The sequence below is a fragment of the Cetorhinus maximus genome, chromosome 14, assembly GCF_964194155.1.
Source record: "Cetorhinus maximus chromosome 14, sCetMax3.hap1.1, whole genome shotgun sequence".
NCBI classification, from domain to species: Eukaryota; Metazoa; Chordata; class Chondrichthyes; order Lamniformes; family Cetorhinidae; genus Cetorhinus; species Cetorhinus maximus.
This window is the reverse complement of record NC_135892.1, coordinates 6,358,093-6,377,665: the sequence shown is the minus strand read 5'-3', so window position 1 is coordinate 6,377,665 and position 19,573 is coordinate 6,358,093. Positions and strand designations below refer to the sequence as shown.

At 43.4% G+C, this 19,573-nt stretch overlaps 1 protein-coding gene across 1 annotated transcript in view; it reads right to left on the bottom strand.

Moving 5' to 3' along the window:
• Positions 1 to 19,573, bottom strand: part of plcb1 (phospholipase C beta 1) — a 315,255-nt gene that overhangs the window by 96,927 nt on the left and 198,755 nt on the right. The window contains exons 23-25 of the mRNA XM_078556434.1: positions 5,756 to 5,888; positions 5,585 to 5,638; positions 3,803 to 4,022 (exon numbers count right to left, since the gene is read on the bottom strand). Of these exons, the coding sequence (XP_078412560.1) occupies positions 3,803 to 4,022; positions 5,585 to 5,638; positions 5,756 to 5,888 (407 nt within the window). The remainder of the gene's footprint in view (positions 1 to 3,802; positions 4,023 to 5,584; positions 5,639 to 5,755; positions 5,889 to 19,573) is intronic.

The following is a 19,573-nucleotide window of genomic DNA, read 5'->3' as shown; positions in this document are numbered from 1 at the left end:
CTAGCTAGTGACGCCCACATCCCGTAAAGGAATAAAAGAAATGTGAAGCTTTTCTATTATTTTTCTCGGGTTTTAGTAACCACTAAACTTAATCTTTCCTTGACTCAAGAAAATCTGGTTAAATTAGCTCCTTCTAAAAAAATAAATACATTTGGACTGGGAAAAGGGGAGAGGGATTCCTTTTCAATTTAACCATGTTGTAATCAAATGAGGGGGTTGAATAAAGAAGGGGAGACAGCTCAATCCTCCTCACCCGGGAGCATAACAAAACTGGGATCCTGTTCAGGAAATTAACAAATAGGGGGACCTCGCCCTGGGACTGCTCGTAACAATGCAAAAGGTTTGAGCATCACATTTTAATATCTCACTTCCTTTTACCTGTCACACTGTGGCCCAACACATTGAACTTCTTGGCTACACCTGGCCTTAATTGACTCAAATTTTCTTTTCTGAATAAAGCAAATTATATCTGAACAGGTTTCCAGCACACCAATCGTCTGGTAATGAACCAGCATGGAAATCACAAGCTCAAAAACACAGCCTAATCGTTCTTGGACAGCCTCCAGGTAAACAAATGAAAGAAAAGATCAAAACTCTATTCTGAAATCTTTTTGTTTTGGTCAGCAATTACTGCCTTCCTCCCCACCACAGGCTGCTGACTAAAGTTTCTCACAAATTTTAAAAATACATATTTCACAATAAGATGATTAAACTCACATGTAAAGTTATTGCTTGTGCCTTTGAATACCTTGCTTAGTGTTTTCACTCGGAGGCCTCGCCATCTATCAAGAAGCCTGGGCTTGTAGTTGGTGTGTTCCCTATGTCCAGCACCCTGTCAGCTGAGGGGAGTCTCCACCTATACCTGTGCTTGCAATGCCCAGAGTTTCCCAATATTAACCAGTATGATATGGACATGGACTCAATGGGCTGAATGGCCTCCTTTCATGTCGTAATGACTCTATGGCTAGAATTTCTCCAACCCCAGAATCCTGGGGAGCAGGTGGGAAGGCAGTGGGGTGGGGTGGGGAGGGGGGGTAGGGAATGTAAATTTGGGCAGCATGGCCTGGGGTGGGTGGGGGAACATCATTACCATCTCCCACCCACATCCGCTGGAATTTTAGCAGCAACGGGCTAAGTGTTGGGCGTGGGCCAGCTGGGGCCCTTAAGTGGTGCTTTTTAAAAAAGTGCTTTTTAACAGCAGCAGGGATGCCCACGCCATGTGGCAAGGCCACCAGTCAAACCCTCGCGACCTCGCTGTGGGCCCTGGGGGACCCCCTCAGGTTCGGGCACAATGTACCCAATGAAAATAGCCACGCCTGCTTGCCAGCACCCCTCCCCCGGCCCGGGCCTCCCGATTGTGGCCCCGTCCCCTTCGCTGGGGCCGATCGAGTTCTCTCTCGGCTGCAATTCCGCACTCTTCTGATATAAGTTGTCATTGTTTTATTAATCTCCTTAGGACATCAGGTTTGAGGCATAACTCAGTAAGATTTGGGTAGGCTTGCTCTTTTCCCCTTGTGTATTCACTTGAAATGGGAGCAAGAGAAATTACAGAGGCAAAGCAGCTCTTTAATTGACTTTGCACGTTTGCCTTTCCAGTGTTCATGGTACAGTGTGGCTTTTATCGGATAATGTTGTCTAGATTTCTAATATTATGATTTGTATTCATTTTCCCAGAACAAATGTGGTAGCCCTTTTTGAAACTCATTAAGTAGTTAAAGTACAGTAGTTTCTGGTTGAGGTACAAGATTAAGTAAAGATACCATGGAGGCAAACAGGCCCCAAACCACCTGGAACAATTGGTAAAACTACCCGCCAATGAGAGAGGACGTTTGCCTCAGGTTGATCTGGATCAAATGGGCGCAGCTTCATCATCTGCTGCCTGAACGCTTGCAGCCAACTTGCAACTTCGGAATGGCATGGCATGAAGCCTACAGATGATGTGTGTTGAGAACAAGCACTTAGTGAACATGAAGCAAGAAATCGCTTGATTTTATGTCCTCCCTTCAGCACCAGCATGACAGTGTACCCAAGAGTGCAATCAGGCCTAACATGCATTATGGTGTAATGTTCCTGTCATTATAAGTTAGCACTTCATCCACTCTGCTGCTTGCAACACCTTTTAAATCAGCTAATATTATATAATAACGCATATATAGTAGCATGTTCCATGGTATAAATGAGCTTGCTGTTGTAAAGCCCTGTCTTACTGTAAGCAACTGTAGTGAAAATTCATTCATCAAGAAGAACCATAATGACGGATTGAGTTAACTTTTCACCTTTTTGCATCTGTTTCTGTGCTTTTTTGGAGGGTTACAATACCGTGCATTTGCCTTACCAAAATGCTTGTGATTGCACTTTAGGGGTAGGGTTGTGAAGTCCCATCTCCAGTGAGGTTTCTCATCAGGAGGAGGTGTGTGGGTCCAAGATAGAGCTAGAACACTGATTCTGGGTCATAGGCTTCAGTCTATCCAGCTCTATGCTGGGAGTAGAGCCTCGCAAAATGGCTTCTTTAATGTGCACTTTGGCTTCCTGGCTACCATTTAAAGCAAATATCAAAAATAAGACAATATGAAAGCAGAAAGTGTTGGAAATACTCAGCAGGTCTGGCAGCAACTGCGCAGCAAGGAACAGAGTTAACTTTTCAAATCGAATGTGATTCTTCTTCGGAAGGCTCAAAACTCTGTTTCTCTCTCTCTCTCTCCACCGATGCTGCCAGGTCTGCTGAGCGTTTCCAGCAACTTCACTTTTATTTCCAGCATCCGCAGTATTTTGCTTTTATTTTTATGTCAAAAAATAACCATTTGCTTGGATTTCCATGGTAATGTAGAGGGCCTCTTTGAGGAGGTGTCACCGGCGCTGAGAGAGAACAGAGTCAATGTCATTAGAGGCACAATTGTTCACAAAGCGGGTGTTTCCAACTGTGAATGTCATTGCAGCTCGCTCAGACTGTGAAATGCATACCCTATCCAGGCCAGCTCGCTCAACAAAGCCATGTTTAAATAAACACATCCATGATAATCACCATCCCTTTCATCAGTTCCCCCTTTTATAAAGAAATGCTGCCTATACTGCCCTGAATCAGAAGCATAGGGTTAATTTTAAAACCAACTTTTTGTTATGGCTAAATCTAGAATGGTAATTGAGATAGCAGCTTAGCAAAGTGATTGCTTGGAAATTGTGCTAGTCGTTGACATGGTGATTTTCCATGCTGCATTTCAAATTCGAGACTTTTATTATCCCATGCTGACTACGAGTTTTATTTTACACGATGAATAGGCAATTTTTGTATTTAATGTGTCTGATGTATTATTCTGTCAGTTTCTGGCGTTCGGGTTGTCCGCTACGCAAATTTGAAACAAACTTCTGAGAAACGCTGTTTCCCAGGGAGGTCCTTCAACCATTCAGTCAATTCCACTGAAACGTGGATCATTGCCCAAAAATTGTGTTATTTTCCAGCTGCTTGTGATATGAAATATTTCACGTTTTAAACACTCACCGTCAACCTGTGATGCTTATGTCGGTGAGGTCAGTTTTAACAGTGCAAAAAATGTCACAGGGTGTGCCAGGAGTTTAAAATTGAAAGTTTCATCACTTTCTACAATGTAAAAATAAGCCACGATAAAGGCACGTATAAAACCACACTTCTTAGAATTATTTTAATGTTAGCTCGCGAAGGATCAATTTACCACTTAGTTATCTGCAACAAATATTTTGGGGTAAAAAAGCCCTTGAGACAAGAGGTTAGAAAGGAGACAAAGTCCCACTGTAAGTACACAAAAGTATTTCAGAATGCTGCACCTACCTCTTCTTACCATCTCTCTTTGCTGATTTTTCCAGAAGCACCCTGCGTCTTAAATACTCATTCTGAAACTCGCTGGATTTTGCCGTGTGCTCTTTGATCAGGTCAGTGGTTTTCTTATGGTGTTTCTTCACCAACTCCTTCATTTCTTTGTAGTGCTTTTTCTGAAGCTTCACAAATGCCTTTTGCTGTCTTAGCTCTTCCACAGTCTGGGCTTCCACCTCTGCAGCGGTTTATAGAAACCAATTTGTCACATCAAATTGCTTTTCTTCCCCCCCCTTCTTTCTTTAGTAAATGCCTTATTGCAATGGCTCAGGCTGCTGTATAAACCACCTGCCACGCATCCTCAGTGAAATGGCTGCAGCAATGAGAACTATCAAGAGTATATGAATCCTTGAATAGGAAATTTATTGCACAGACTAATTGGATAACTCTTTCAAAAAGTTGACATGGGCATGATGGGTTGAGTGGTCTCCTTCTGTGCTGTATTGTTCTATGATTCTATGAACTCCTCATATTGGATGAAGCGATACTTAAAAATTACTAACTCATCTAAATTTGAAAAAAAAAATGATGATTAGAACTGCCCTGAAGTAAGTTAACAAATTTTAAAGCACAGAAAGAGGCCACTTGACCCGTTGTTCTTGCGCTCGCACTTTGAAAGATGTTGGTGAACGGGTTAAACGTGGACTATATCAAGTACGCACCGAGCATGAAGTTAGCATGTGATTTAATTTTGTTTTTAGACATTTTGCACACATCTGAACTGCCTACAGAATTTTGGAATCCTAGTGACTTTATTGTCATCCGATTGGACACCTTGAAGTACTGCTCAGCACAATACCTTCGCTTTTTAAAAATCCAATTTGCTTTTGTATAACTCACACAGGCAGAAAATTCATTTATATTCAAACTTTCTGTCCTCGTCTGCCTCAATATTCTGGACGATTTTTTAAACACGAGTCTGAAGCCTTGAAATGGCGCTGAGTGACAAATACACGTTTCTTTCCGATTCCTTTTGCCGGCTGGTTTAACAGAGGTGCTAAGCAAGTTATTGCATGCTGTTGAAATGACAAAGGGATGCATTAAAGTGTTTGAATGGTGAAGGCACTCTGTAATTTGGTTTAAGCGGGTAGAAACGAACCAAATGAAGATTGCTCTGTAATCAGTCAGAAATGAGGTGTTTAGTTTGCTTGTGGAAACTGTGACAAGAACGTGCTTGGTAAAACTTTTCTTATTTACTTATAAGCAAATGATGCAGTGAGGTAAATTGTATCGATAGCATCAATGCTCCATTTATGTGCATGTTCACTATATAAAAAAAATGATATATAACTTGTCCTTTTTCCCTCTGAAGAAAGATAGGTTTTCTAAGCCTTTTTTTTTAGCAGGATAACATTCTTTTAAATGTGAATGTTCCAAACTGTGGTTCTCTGATACTGATGATTAATATTGTGTAAGTATATATGGCATACATACATATATATATATATATATATATAGCAATTTCATCATTTGTATGTTTGTTAAATGATAATTAAAAGTCATGTAACAATCATAAGTTTTTAAATGGCAAGATTTCATTCTCATGTCAGGACCTTTTCAGTTGAATCTGTACTATCTTGTCTGCTTATGTGTAAACTTAAAAAAATTCCATCCTAGATCTTATAATGTACTGTACAGGTATATAATTCTTATTTCACCTCTACATTTTCTCTGATTTTAACATTTGGGATAGGAACGATTTTAAGTCCTTGTGTCACACCGAATTTGTTAACATCTTACCTGACAAGACGCTTTGTATGAGATCTTCTGCTTTGCCAGCTGTTTTGACTGCAGCTAACACACAACGCAAAAAGATTTTGGATTAATAACATGGCTTGTAAATGAGTGCAAAAACTTATTTGTTCAATTCCTTTTTTTAAACAAAAATCCATTAAGCATAAACTCACGTACCTGGTGCAGGTTGAACATGGGTGACTTGGGTGGAGGGTTTGGATGTTTGACCAGATGGATGACTCACACCATTCTCTGCTGGAGCTGTCTTTGGATCATTATTAGGCTCTGCGGGAATGTCACCAGGTTCAGCCTGAGAGAAAGACAGGGACAGATTGTTCACCCTTAAGAATGAAGAAGTTCACCAATCCCATTGAAAACTATCGCTGTGGTACATTAACAAATCTATTCTTCCCTTGCCCAAAATATCTGCAGGTGGGTTGCTGATTAATGACCCAATTTATTGACAGAAGTTCAAAAACAAAATTCTACAATTGCTGCTACATAATACCAGTGCTCGACACTGCCCAGGTACATACAAATGGAGGGTGTTAATTGGAACCAAGTTTTCAGAAATTCACCTCAAATAAAGAGCAGTCATCGCCATCAGAGCATTTTAAGAGAAACAGTACCTCTGTTTTGCTGCAAAGTGAGTAAACATAATTGTGATGTCCAATTTTTCGAAGCATGTTTTCAACATCCTATCCAGTCTGCTCTCTCCTCTATGCGTTCTGTTTGTAGATTGGCAGTCGGCATCAGATTATTCTTGTGAATGCCAAATCTGCAGTTGCTCTCTCTCTCTCTCAGACACACACACACACACACACACACACTCACTCCAATTTTCCCCTTGAAAACTCCTACACTCCGTAGGGCAATTCAGACTCTGTGATGGTCAAACTCTGATGACCAGTTGCCATGGCGTCTGATTGAGTGGCCCTGTGCGCTTCAGCTCAGATTTGTTCTTCAGGCAGCTTTCCTTTCACTCCTTGATGGTAATTACAGGGAATCAGCAGGAAAATAAAACCCTTTCATGGCATTACCTAGTCCCACCAGCGCGAGAACTCTTGCTTAAATTATATAGACAGGAACATCTCAGATAAATTTGTCATTTTATGATTCATGACTGAATGATTAATTATATATTTACCAGCGATTAATGGCAATGCAATTTTTGTATGCTTTGTAAAGAGAAAAAGGCAGCTCATGACTTTCATTTTTCAGTCCATTCTATGTCCCTTCTCCCTGAGGTTTACCTTATTTTTCTGATATATAAATTTGGTGTCTGGAACAAAGCAATACCAGCTGACATAATTTAGAAATAGTTATTACATTTTTAAAGCATATATTCATTTCAAGGGAAAGCACAACTGTCCTAACACATTATTTTTTCCAACTGCGTCAGTCTTTACATTCCCAATAGTTTGAAAACCTTCTCCAAAATGATTGTCTTTTCGTGTGGAAAGGGGTGGGCAGAAGGGTCGAGAATCTGAGGACAGCAATAAAGATGATTGGCGAAAGAAGCAATGGCGACATGAGGGCGATCTTTTTTAAGCAGAGCTGTTAGGATCTGGAATGCACTGAGTGAGGTGGAGGCAGACTTAATCATCGATTTCAAAAAGGAAATGGATAAGCATCTGAAGAGAAAAAGAAATTGCCGGGCAACAGGGCAAGGGCAGGGGAGCGGGACCAACGGACTTGCTCTCGCAGAGAGCCAGCATAGACATGATGAGCTGAATGGCATCCTTCTCTGTTGTAACCATTCTATGATTCTATATTGCCTCTGTGATCTTTCCCCTGGCTTGCTCGCAACAGTGTCCTGGAGATCAAGTTCCAAGTCCTGGAGACTCTAGGGCAACCCTAGCTGGTGCTCTGGAGTTGGTCGTTACAATATAAACCTTACTCTTGGCCTGCACTTGGTCATTTGCATAATGCAGATTAAAAAAAAACACCATTGCATCACCTCTAATCCTTGATTGGATCACCTACAATGTAATAATATCTGCCAGAAAATAGACCATGATAAAATACGTGCCTTTGTTAAGTAAAGAATAAACGAGAAAGGGAAAACAGAAAGAATTGCATTTACTTAGCAGTTTTCACAACCACTAAATGTCCCAAAGCACCTTCCCCGCCAATGGGCAGGATTCTCCAGCCCTGCTCACCAGCGGGATCTTCCGGTCCTGCTGAAGTCAACGGACTTTTGGCTAGCTTGCCGCATCTGCCACACCGGAGCTGGAAAAGCCCGGCCAATGTAGTACATTTTTTGGGGTGCAGGATGTAGGAAGCACAGCAGCCTATTTGTGCACAGCAAGCTCCCACACACAGCAATGTAATAGTGACCAGATAACCTGTTTTTGTCGGTGTCGATTGAGGGGTAAATATTGGCCAGGAGACCGAGGAGTGCTGTTCTTCGAAATAATGCCATGGGGTCTTTTACATTCACCCAAGAGGGCCGACAGGGCCTTGGTTTGATGTCTCGTCAGGAAGACAGCACCTCTGATAGTCCGGCACTCAGCCAGTGCTACACTGGAGTGACTCCTCTGCTCAAGTCCTGGAGTTCGAGTTGAACCCACGACCTTCTGGCTCAGAGGCATGAGTGCCACCCAAGGAACCATGTTGACACACGAATACTCAGAACAATCAGTGAAGATATACAATAAGCCACACTCTCAAAAACAATGATCTCGCCACGCACCCAAAGATGTAGCCAGGGATACTCACTAACTTTTGGTTGAACTTTGCCACCCCCAGCATTGACCAGTCTGCTGGCTGCTCTCCGTCACCTGGGTTTCGATCTAGCTCGATGCTGGGCATCTTTTGACGCTGCTCAGCATCAGTTGGCATTGCCTACACGTCCTTTATCAAAATGGGGAAATTTTGAAGTGTTTTTGCAGTCTCTTTTCAAAAGCTCTGAGTCACCGAAATTCTTCAGTTATCATTAGAGCCACTGAGTCATGTCTCCTGGCAACCACAGGAATTAGTGCTTCCAGCCAATCACTTATCACAGCCTGAAGAGGTTTTCACTGGGCATTTGAGACGGCTATAAAAGCAGGCACAGTCAAACCCATCCCAAAAAAAAAAGTACGTTTAAGCTTAAGTTGTGTTCACATATGTGAACGCGTGCATGGAATCTTGCCTTCCTCACCCTTAAAGTCATGAGGAGGAGTGATAATGGCTTACCCACTTGTCTTGTGAATTCAGCCAACATTACACCAACAAAATAAAAAACAAAAAATTGCTGGACAAAACTCAGCAGCTCTGGCAGCATCTGTAGAGAGAGAAACAGAGTTAACGTTTTGAGTTGAATCTGACTCTTTCCGAAGAAGTCATGTTGGACTCAAAACATTGGGCGGGATTTTCTGGCCCTGTCACCGGTGGACATCGTCATGGGCAGGATGGAAAAATATGGAGAGCTGTTGACTTTCCTTCCCCAAAGGACATTAGTGAAGCAGATGGGTTTTTATGACAATCAGCAATGGCTTCATGATCACCATCAGACTCTTAATTCCGAATTTTTATTGAATTCAAATTTCACCATATGCTGTGGTGGGATTTGAGCCCTGGTCCCAGAACATTAACTTGGGTCTCTGGAATATTAGTCCATATTAGACTAATACAACTATGCCACCACCTCCCTCTGTGAGTATGAGTACTGCTACTAAAGTTTGGCAAGTCAGAAAGTCAAAAAGTCAAGCCAGTCTGACCCAGAATTCACAGCCACAGTGAAAGGTCCCAATCAGACCTACTGAACCTATAATATTCATATAAGTCTTTCCTGACTCCCCAAACCCTTTCTGCTATCAACAAGACACAAGTCAGGAGTGTTGTGGAATACAACTTGGATGAGTGCAGTTCCAACTCTCAAGAAGCTTGACACCATCCAGGACAAAGGAGCCTGCTTGACTGGCACCCCATCCACCACCTTAAACATTCACTCTCTCCACCACCAATGCACAGTGGCAGCAGGGTGTGCCATCTACGAGATGCACCGCACCAACTCACCAAGGCTCCTTCGACAGCACATTCCAAACCCACGACCTCTACCACATAGAAGCACAAGGGCAGCAGATAGATGGGAACACCACCACCTGTAAGTTCCACCCCAATCCACACACCATCCTGACTTGGAAATATATCGCCGTTCCTTCATTGTCATTAGGTCAAAATTCTGGAACTCCCTCCCTAACAGCACTGTGGATGTACCTACACCTCATGGACTGCAGTGATTCAAGGAGACGGCTCACCACCACCTTCTCAAGGGCAATTAGGGATGGGTAATAAATGCTGGCCTTGCCAGCGATGCTCACATCCTATGAACGAATAAAAAAAAAACATTCTTACCTCCGTAGCATTCCTTTGCTTTGTCTTGATTCTCTGCGTGAGAAATTGCCACCAAGTATAGGAAAAAAGGGGGGAAATTATGAGAAAACCAATTTATAGAAAGGTCATTTACAAGTGACTGGATCTGATGCTGACACTGAAGTGGGTGTGGGTGGCGGGAGACCATTCCACTTGGCAGATGCCATTCCTCACCAAAACATAGCCCCATTGATAACTAAGGCTGATATGGGCGCAATTTTCAGGCAGGCCTGTCGGTGATTGAGCTTCAGGTAAATGACTGATTAAAAACATAACTCGGAGTCCTACACTGGCTGTCTTACCCAGATTGCTATCCTTAGGTTAAAAATGAGTGGGGCATGTAAACTGTGAATGTTCTGCCCAGATGTACCAGGCATTGAATGGCTTTGCTAGCGATCTCTAAAGGGACTGCTCGAGGCTGTTCAGAAAAAAGCCAAAGAATTTTTCAAACTAATGTCTGTGCAGTGAGGCAGAGCTTGACCTGATAGCTCTTGATACGGTTCATCTAGTTCTGGTGATGGACAATTAAACCAATTTTGCACCAGGTATGTTCAACGCCGTGCTCCTTGGACTTGAGGGACTTGGATGGTGACACCTTGCCTCCACCTTCATTTGCCAAGTTTCAGTCAAGGTCCGGATGTCAATGCAATTGAACACAAGAAGGCTGAGGATTGCAAGTGCCTTGTCCACACACGAACGGGCATTCTGGAGGGAAATGTGGACGGGGCGATGATTATTGGCTGAACTGCAGCATGAGGTGGCCAGTAGTGGATGGAATAAGCAGGACAACAAGGAGGCAAGATCACACCCAGTGGAGACCTTGGGCGACACAGTTGGGAAGAGAGCGGCAGTTATGGTTCCCGCCCGTCAATGCCTCGATCGGCATCCCAGAGAAGGCAAAAAGAGGAACAGATGTGGGCTCAACAAAGGATGATTCATGCCTGGAAAGGCAGCATGAGTAGAAAGGCTGAGAAGTTTGGCAGACTGTGTTTTGGAGAGGGGGCAAAGTTCTCAAGAGGAGGGAAATGAAATGTGTTCCGCTTGAGTGAAGGAAAGGTTGCAGGGGGGTTGGAGAGGGGGGCGTGCATGGGGTTGGAGGAGCACGGTTGGTGGGGAGATAGAGCTAGAGAGGAGGAAAAAGAGCAGATGGAAATAATGGGCTCTTTTTGAGAGCAACACTCAAAATTTGCATGTGAATGAACACAGAGGGAATTTAAGCAATTAGAATAGACACATCTTGGTCATAAACAGAGACCAGTCCCCTTGCTCCAGCTGCCTTGTATCGTATATAGATCAAAACCTTGTGCTTAGTACAGCTGTTGCTTGAATAAATTACAATAACATATTACGATATCTGATTAGCCAACTATTAGCTCACAGGTGCAAAGGCTCACTGGATCAACAACCTTACCAAATACTAAAGCACTCTACAAAGCAAGGCTCACAAATTAGTCTTTCTTTAAAAAACAGTGAGTTGCCCTCAGCTTAAGAATTGTGAATGGGACAGGCCTGGTTCCTGTTCTGCAACATTGAACTTTGGCATGTGGTCTAAAACACGTGATAAACGTCTCACTTACACATGTCAGGGCCCAACAATAAGTAACAGCCATTCGCTGACTCATTCCTCAGGGCAATGCCTTGACCAATCAGGGTCAAGCTGCCTGTTTTAAATTTCAAACAACACTAGGCAGTTAACTGTCAGGCACCAACAGTGGTGCATTCTCCATGGTAACGTTGCTTGCAAACCAATCAGCACTCTGTTCACATACAGTATAAATTGTTGTTTTCCCCTTAGATTGGTATTCTTGCGAGTGTCCTGACGAGTGTAAGACGAGAAGCTTAGGCATGTCTGTTTTTTCAGCAATAGTCAAGTTTTTTTTGTTCATTCACAGAATGTGGGCATCGCTGACAAGGTCATCTCCAATTGCTATGGAGAACATGGCAGTGAGCCACCTTCTTAACAACTCAGGCGTTTGCTAGGCCGTTTTGAGGGCCATTAAGAGTCGACCACATTACTGTGGATCTGGAGCCATGTGTAGGCCAGACCTAGTAAGGGCGGCAGATTTCCTTCCTTAAAGAACATTATTGAAGTGGGTGGGTTTTTAACAGCAGTAATCCAGAATCACATGATCACCTCAGACAGGCCTTTTGTTTCAGATTTACTTAATTAACTGAATTTAAACTCCCCTGTTGCCACAGTGGGGATTTGAACTCAAATCACTAGATCATTCGTCCAGGTGTCAGGATTGCTAGCCCAATGGCATAGCCGCGAGGTGACCATTCCTGTCAGTGATGCCTGACAAAATTGCCTGACCCAATGGGTCCCCAAAATCGGACACGGTGTAAAATGGGCAAGAGGTCTAAGTTCTACCCCACTGAGAAGGGAACAGGCCATACTAGACCTGGTGAAGAGTAACAAGCTAGAATTAGTTAGCAACTGTCGGTAAGGGAATGCCTTGCAAATAATGATGACAATGTGGATTAATTTAATATTAACTTCAAGAGGGAATTACAAACCAAGAATTTAAATTCAAGTAAGGCAAATTCCAAAGGGATCATGCATGAATTGACCACAGTAAACTGGGTGGAGCCGTTAATGACTAACTCCAGTTAATAGTTATAGGTACGCAAAGTATTTGGCACAATACAAAACCAGTACATCAACCCAAAAGGTCCACTTGTGTAGTTAAGCAACCACAATCAACAAATGAAGCGAGAGACAATGTTGAACTCAATGAAAAGACAAATGGAAGGAAAAACAGAAATCCAGAAGGCTGGAAAAAACTATGGCCAGGATTTTACAGCCCCTCTCGCCGGTGGGATATTATGGTCCCGCCGAACTGAATGGAGATTTAAATGGCTCACCGCATCAACCGGGGGGAGACACACCGTGATGGGGCTGTAAAATCCTGGCCTACGAAAAGGAACAACAGCCATGCAAGGCAGGGTCAAGTAAAAAAGGTGCAAGAAGGAATATTAAAAATATCTGGCAAGGGATATTAAAGCTAACAGCAGATGGTCTCATAAATATATTAACATAAGAAGTAGAAGCAGGAGTAGGCCATTCGGCCCCCTGGAGCCCGTTCCACCATTCAGTAAATTCATGGCTGATTGTCTACCTCAACTGCACTTTCCCTCTGACTCCCACGTCCCTTGATTCTCTTAGTGCCCAAAAACCTACAGATATCAGTCTTGAATAGGCTCAATGACTGAGCGTCCACAGCTTCTGGGGTCAGGATTTCCAAAGATTCACAACCCTCTGACTAAAGAAATTTCCCTCAGTCCCTAATGGCTGATTCCTTATTTTGAGACTATGACCCCTAGTTCTAGACTCTCCAGCCAGGAGAAACAGCCTCTTGGAATCCATCCTTCTAGTCCGAATTTTATAGGCTTTAATGCCCTTCATTCTTCTAAACTCCAGAAAATGTAGGCCCTTTCTATCTCCTCACAGGGCAGCCCTCTATTCCCAGAAACCAATTTATACTAAGAGACCGCTAAAGAAGAATATGGGCCCATTAACACAGATGCAGGCGAGTCTATAATGGACAATTAAGCAATTGCAGAATTGTTAAATGAATACTTTTTATCTGCTTTCACAGTGTCGACTGGGGACAGATTACTATTGGTACAAAGGAATCTGGAAAAAAAAGTCAATGGAAGGAACTCAGTGGATTTAATAGAAGTTTAAAAAAAAAGTAATGGAGAAAATAATGAAGCTTGTGGTCGATAAATCTCTGGGACCTAATGGTTTTCACTCCAGAATATTATAAGAAATAAGTGGGAAAATTGCAGATGCATTAGTCATAATTTTGCAAAGCTTTCGAGAATCCAGAATTGTGCCTTTGGTTTGTAAAATTGCAAATGTCACTCCATTATTTAAGAAGGGAAGGAGAGAGAAACCAGGTAACTAAAGGTTGGCCAGTTTAACATCGACTGTGGGGATGTTACTGGAATCTATCAGCAGAGACAGAATGTCTGAGCACTAGGAGCAGTATTAGCTGATCAGAGAGAGTCCACATTGGTGAAGGGTAGGTTATATTTGACTAATGGAACTGAATTTTTTGAGGCCACTCGAATGGGAGATAGGAGAGTGCCTACGGATGCTCTCTTTGTGGGTTTCCAGAAGGTTTTTGATAAAATTCCATGCCTGACATCATAAGCAAGAATGAAAAGCACATGAAATTGGACGTAGCTTTGTGCCATGATTGATTAAGAGGTAGAATGCAGAAATTAAGGGTAAATGGCATGTTCTCAGGTTGGTGCGATTTGACAAGTGGTATCCCCCAGGGATCTGTCATGGGGTTTCAGCTTTTGGCCACACACATTAATGGTCTGGATGAAAGATTAGAGGATAGGATTTCCAAGTTTTCAGGTGATTCTAAGTTAGGAGGGACAATCAGTTGGATGGCTGGGATTAGACAGTTACAAAGGTACGGAGACAGACTCAAGGAGTGCGAAAAGCTACTGCAGGTGGAGGTCAATATGGGGAAGGATGTGATCTGACAAAGAAAATCTTTCGTCATGGCTAAGGGGCTAAGAGATGTGGAGGAGCAAACAGATTTAAATGCTCATGTCCACAAATCGCTAAAAGCACAGAAACAAAAATTAATTTGAAGAGTTAATGGGATGTTGGCTTTTATCTTAAGGGGGTTCAATCCAAAGTTAAGGAAGTGATGCTTCAGTTGTACACAACCTTGGTTAGTCTCCTATCTGGAGTACTGTGTTCAATATTGGAGATTGAGCCTCAGGACAGATAAATTGGCTGTGGAATTGACCAGAATGTTACAGGTTAGATTATGAGGTTAAGCTTGGTTCATTCTCTTTTGAATTTACAAGGTTGAGAGATGACCTAATCAATGTCCTGAAAATGATAAAGGGATTCTATACGTTAGATAGAAACTATTTATTCTCATGGGGAAATCCAGAACAAGGGGCCACAATCTCAAAATTAGGGTTAGGAGTGAAATCAGGAAGCACTTTGACCAACTCTTGTTTCTGTGCCTCTATACTCCTGTGTAAAACCAGAGAACTAAAACATATTTACAAAATGGCTTTTAAATGCATTTGTGTAAGTTCAATGTAGGCCCTTGTGTCTTCTCCATGATGATCCTTAATCCCAATGGGATTACTGGTGTGAATACAAATGAGCACAATAAGGCGGAAGTGATGGAGAAAGGGGTGTCCGATACCATCACACCACAACAAAATTATGGCAGAAGCAGGATGGGCACTAAAGTGAGCAGAGGTGTCTGTCCCATTTCCTGCTGCCAATTAGGGGCCACAGGAGGCTCTTTTTTTTTTAAACCACCTGTGTACTATCTACAAGATGCAGCAACTCGCCATGGCTCCTTTGACAGCACCTTCCAAACCCGTGACATCTACCACTAAAAGTTTAAGGACAGCAGGTGCACGGGAACACCGGCACCTGGAAGTTCCCCTCCCAGGCACACGCCATCCTGATTTAGAACCATATCGCTGTCCCTTCACTGTTCCTGGGTCAAAATTCTGGAACCCACTTGCCGATCAGCGCTGTGAATGCACCGACACCACACAGACTGCAGTAATTCAAGAAAGCGGCACACCACCACCCTCTCAAGGGCAGTTAGGGATGGGCGATAAATGCTGGCCTAGCCAGCGATGTTCATACCCCATGAATGAATACTAATTTAAAAAGGGCTCGGAGCTGAATAACTGATCAGCAGCTTTAGCTGGCCTCAGCTACTTGCTACAGTGATCCACCAAATGAATGACCAAGTGACACAAGTTCACAGAGACACCTTTTATTCCAAAGCATGTGGTACATGCGCTTTTTCATTCTGTGATGTACCTGGACAATAGGCTAGGGGGATGGCAATGTAATTCCTCATGGGACAAGTACCAAAGCCTCCTGCTTCAGAATTGAAGAACCATAAAATGAAGCAGAATATCAACAATTGTTAACAATCATGCAACATCTTCAACTTCCTCTTCACCAACTGGCAAAATTGAGCAAACCTGCTTATTTCTTTTATTCTGCACAGAAAACAGACATAAAAGATAAAACAGATATAGGCCACTCAAGCCAACTAGTCCACGCTTCTGTTTATACTCCACACGAGCCTCCTCCCACACTATTCGGTTTCGTATTCAGCTTATTGTTAAATTCCTTTCCAGCTCATGTACTAATCTAGCTTTAATGTATTTGTATTATTTGCTACAAGTGTTCCATGTGGTAGCCTATAAGCAGGCTTTGGGTAATGAAGATCCTCCTAGGAGAGAATTTTCTCCCCATCGGGGGTGTTGTGTGGGGGCGGGCGCGGGGCTGATCGGCGCCCCAGATCGGCTGGGCGCTGCCATTTTACGTGGGTGGGCCAATTAAGGCCCGCCCAGCGTGACGCGCGCCCGGAATCGCTGAGCGCTCCGTGTCCGTGCAGGGGGGGGTTGTTGCCTGAGTTGGGAGTGCGCTCTTTCGCACATGATTAGTTTTAAGTTTAAACAGTCTAATAAAGTGTTGTAAAAATTTTTATGACATGTCCCCTCATGTGAAACTGTCACATGAGCTGTACATTAATTTTAATAAAAATCTTTCTGAAAATTTTAAACCCTTCACGGAACCTCATCCCGCCCGTGGATGAGGTTCCATGAAAAATGCAAAGGCCGCCTGAGCTCTTCGCCTGCCCCCCCCGCCAACCTTAAGGTTGGGCGGGCAGCTCAGCTGATTGCCTTAATTGCTTTATACCAGGCCTTAATAGGCCTTTGACAGTTTGGCGGGCACGCAGTCTACTTGGCTGCACGCGTGCCGAACTGAAAATCTAAATGGCGCGCGGTGATGTCGGGACAGACGCCCGATGTCACCCTACATCATTTTACCCTTTGGCGAGCGGGCCCCGCCCCCGCTCACCGAGCCGAAGATTCAGCCCCTGAATCCCTTATTGGATTTATGATTAACCATCTTATAGTTACGACTCCTCGTTTTGGGCTCCCCGCAAGTTGAAACACGTTCTCTATCAAATCTGTTTGAAATTTTAAAGATCCCGTTAGGTGACCCCTCAGCCTTCTACCTTCCAGAGGGAAGAGCCACAGCCTTTTCTGTCTTTCTTGATAGCTATAATCTCTCCATTTTGATAGCACACCTGCAAATCTTTTTCCTGTACCTTCTCTAGTGTATCTTTTTGTGATACAGAATCCAGAACTGTGCACAGTACTCCAATTGTGGTTTAATGAAGGTTCTACACAAGTTTAAAATAATCTCCCTGCTTTTCACTTCTATTCTTCTGGAAAGTAACCCCATACAGAGGGTAAAGAACCTGCTGCCAAGTCACTAGTGAAAAGCATAAGTCATAAGACACCCTTCAATATCCCAAGGTGAGTGAAACATGGCCACAGACAGGTTGCCATTTGCGCACTGCAATTGAAGAGTTACAGTTAAAGTAATCGAAGCACTTATCTTCAAAACATTTTTTAAAAACGGGAGAAAAGGTATTAAGATACAGGAAAATCTGGAAAGAGTGGAGCCCATTAACTATTTCACTTTAACGGGAGAAAGGCACAGGACACATTGTCGGGTTAGTTGGCCAAGGTTTCACATCACGTTGCTGTAACAAGAGTCCAGATTTATAGACCAGCGCTTGTGTTCCACCTGAAGGATTAAAATATTTGCCAATGATGGATGGAGCTTTCACACCGACTCTGCGGCCGCCAACAGGCTCATGAAAATGATTTGCCACGTTAGCTTTTCTGCAAGCTTGCCAGCAACTGGCTGGTTCAATTTATGATCCTGCTCCCAATCAAATTGTGAAATTGAGGGGAAGAACAGCTTCAAAGGACAATTAACTGAAACAGCTTCACCGGTATTATGTGGTAGAACGGTCACCTGCCATATGAAAATATGGTCCTAAACAAGGTCAGGGAGAGGCAGTGGGTGACTTTAAAAAAAAAATTAATTCATGGGATGTGGGCTTCGCTGGCTGGGCCAGCATTTATTGCCCATCCCTAGCTGCCCTTGAGAAGGTGGTGGTGAGCTGCCTTCTTGAACCGCTGCAGTCCATGTGGTGTAGGTACACCCACAGTGCTGTTAGGCAGGGAGTTCCAGGATTTTGACCCAGCGACATTGAAGGAATGGCGACATATTTCCAAGTCAGGATGGTGAGTGGCTTAGAAGGGAACTTGCAGGTGGGGTGGTCCCATATGTCTTCTGCCCTTATCCTTCTAGATGGTGGCAGCCGTGGGTTTGGAAGGTGCTGTTGAAGGAGCCTTGGTGAGTTCCTGCAGTGCATCTTGTAGGTGCTACACACTGCTGCTACTGTGTGTCGGTGGTGGAGGGAGTGAATGTTTGTGGATGGGGTGCCAATCAAGCGGGCTGCTTTGTCCTGGGTGGTGTCAACCTTCTTGGGTGTTGTGGGAGCTGCACTCATCCAGGCAAGTGGAGAGTATTCCATCACACTCCTGACTTGTGCCTAATAGATGGCGGACAGGCTTTGGGGAGTCAGGAGATAAGTTATTCGCTGCAGGATTCCTAGCCTCTGACCTGCTCTTGTTGCCAATGTATTTAAATGGCTGGTCCAGTTCAGTTTCTGGTCAATGGTAACCCCCAGGACGTTGAAAGTGGGGGAATCATCGATGGTAATGCCATTGAACATCAAGGGGCAATGGTTAGATTCTCTCTTGATGGAGGTGGTCATTGCCTGGCACTTGTGTGGCGTGAGTGTTACTTGCCACTTGTCAGCCCAAGCCTGGATATTGTCCAGGTCTTGCTGCATTTGGACATGGACTGCTTCAGTATCTGAGGAGTCGCGAATGGTGCTGAACATTGTGCGATCATCAGCAAAATCCCCACTTCTGACCTGATGATGGAAGGAAGGTCATTGATGAAGCAGCTGAAGATGGTTGGGCCTAGGACATTACCCTGAGGAACTCCTGCAGTGATGTGCTGGAGCTGAGATAATTGACCTCCAACAACCACAACCATCTTCCTCCGTGCTAGGTATGGCGCTGGAGCGTCTGAGTTGATTAGTATACTACACCAGAAGACAGTTGGCAATGGAAAGTTATAAACCTCTACCATTCTTTTTACGAATATTTGTGTTTTAACTTCACGCCTGAAAGATCTTGGGCTTCTTATTTTTCTGATTCCGCTCCTGTGGTAATTATGGTTTTATTTAGTGTGTAATATACTTTTTAGAATAATGATTGTTAAGGAAGATCTCGTGATCTTTAGTAGCCCAATAGGAGAGGGTGACCTCTGTAGTTAGTAGTCAGTAGTGTAGAGATAGGGTTTGATGTAAAAGCACCATATAGTTGCTGCTGAGTACATTTGTAAATAAACTAAAAGTTCCCACCTAAGAAGCGTCTGCTGATCAATCTATCTATAGTGTCAACTCGGCCACCTCTCACAATGAACTGGCGACGAGGATCCACAGGATCCAACAGCCCTCTGGTCCAAGGCACCTCAATTAGTGGAAATAGTTTCTCTCTATTGACCCTATCTATTCATCTTAACAATATGAAAGCTTCAAACAAATCACCTTTTAACTTTCTAAATTCCAGAGAACACTAGTTTGTTTAATCTCTCCTCATGGCGTAATCCTTGGAGTCCAGGTATCCTTCTGGTAAATCTACACTGCACTCCTTCCAAGGCCAATATATTCTTCCTAAGGT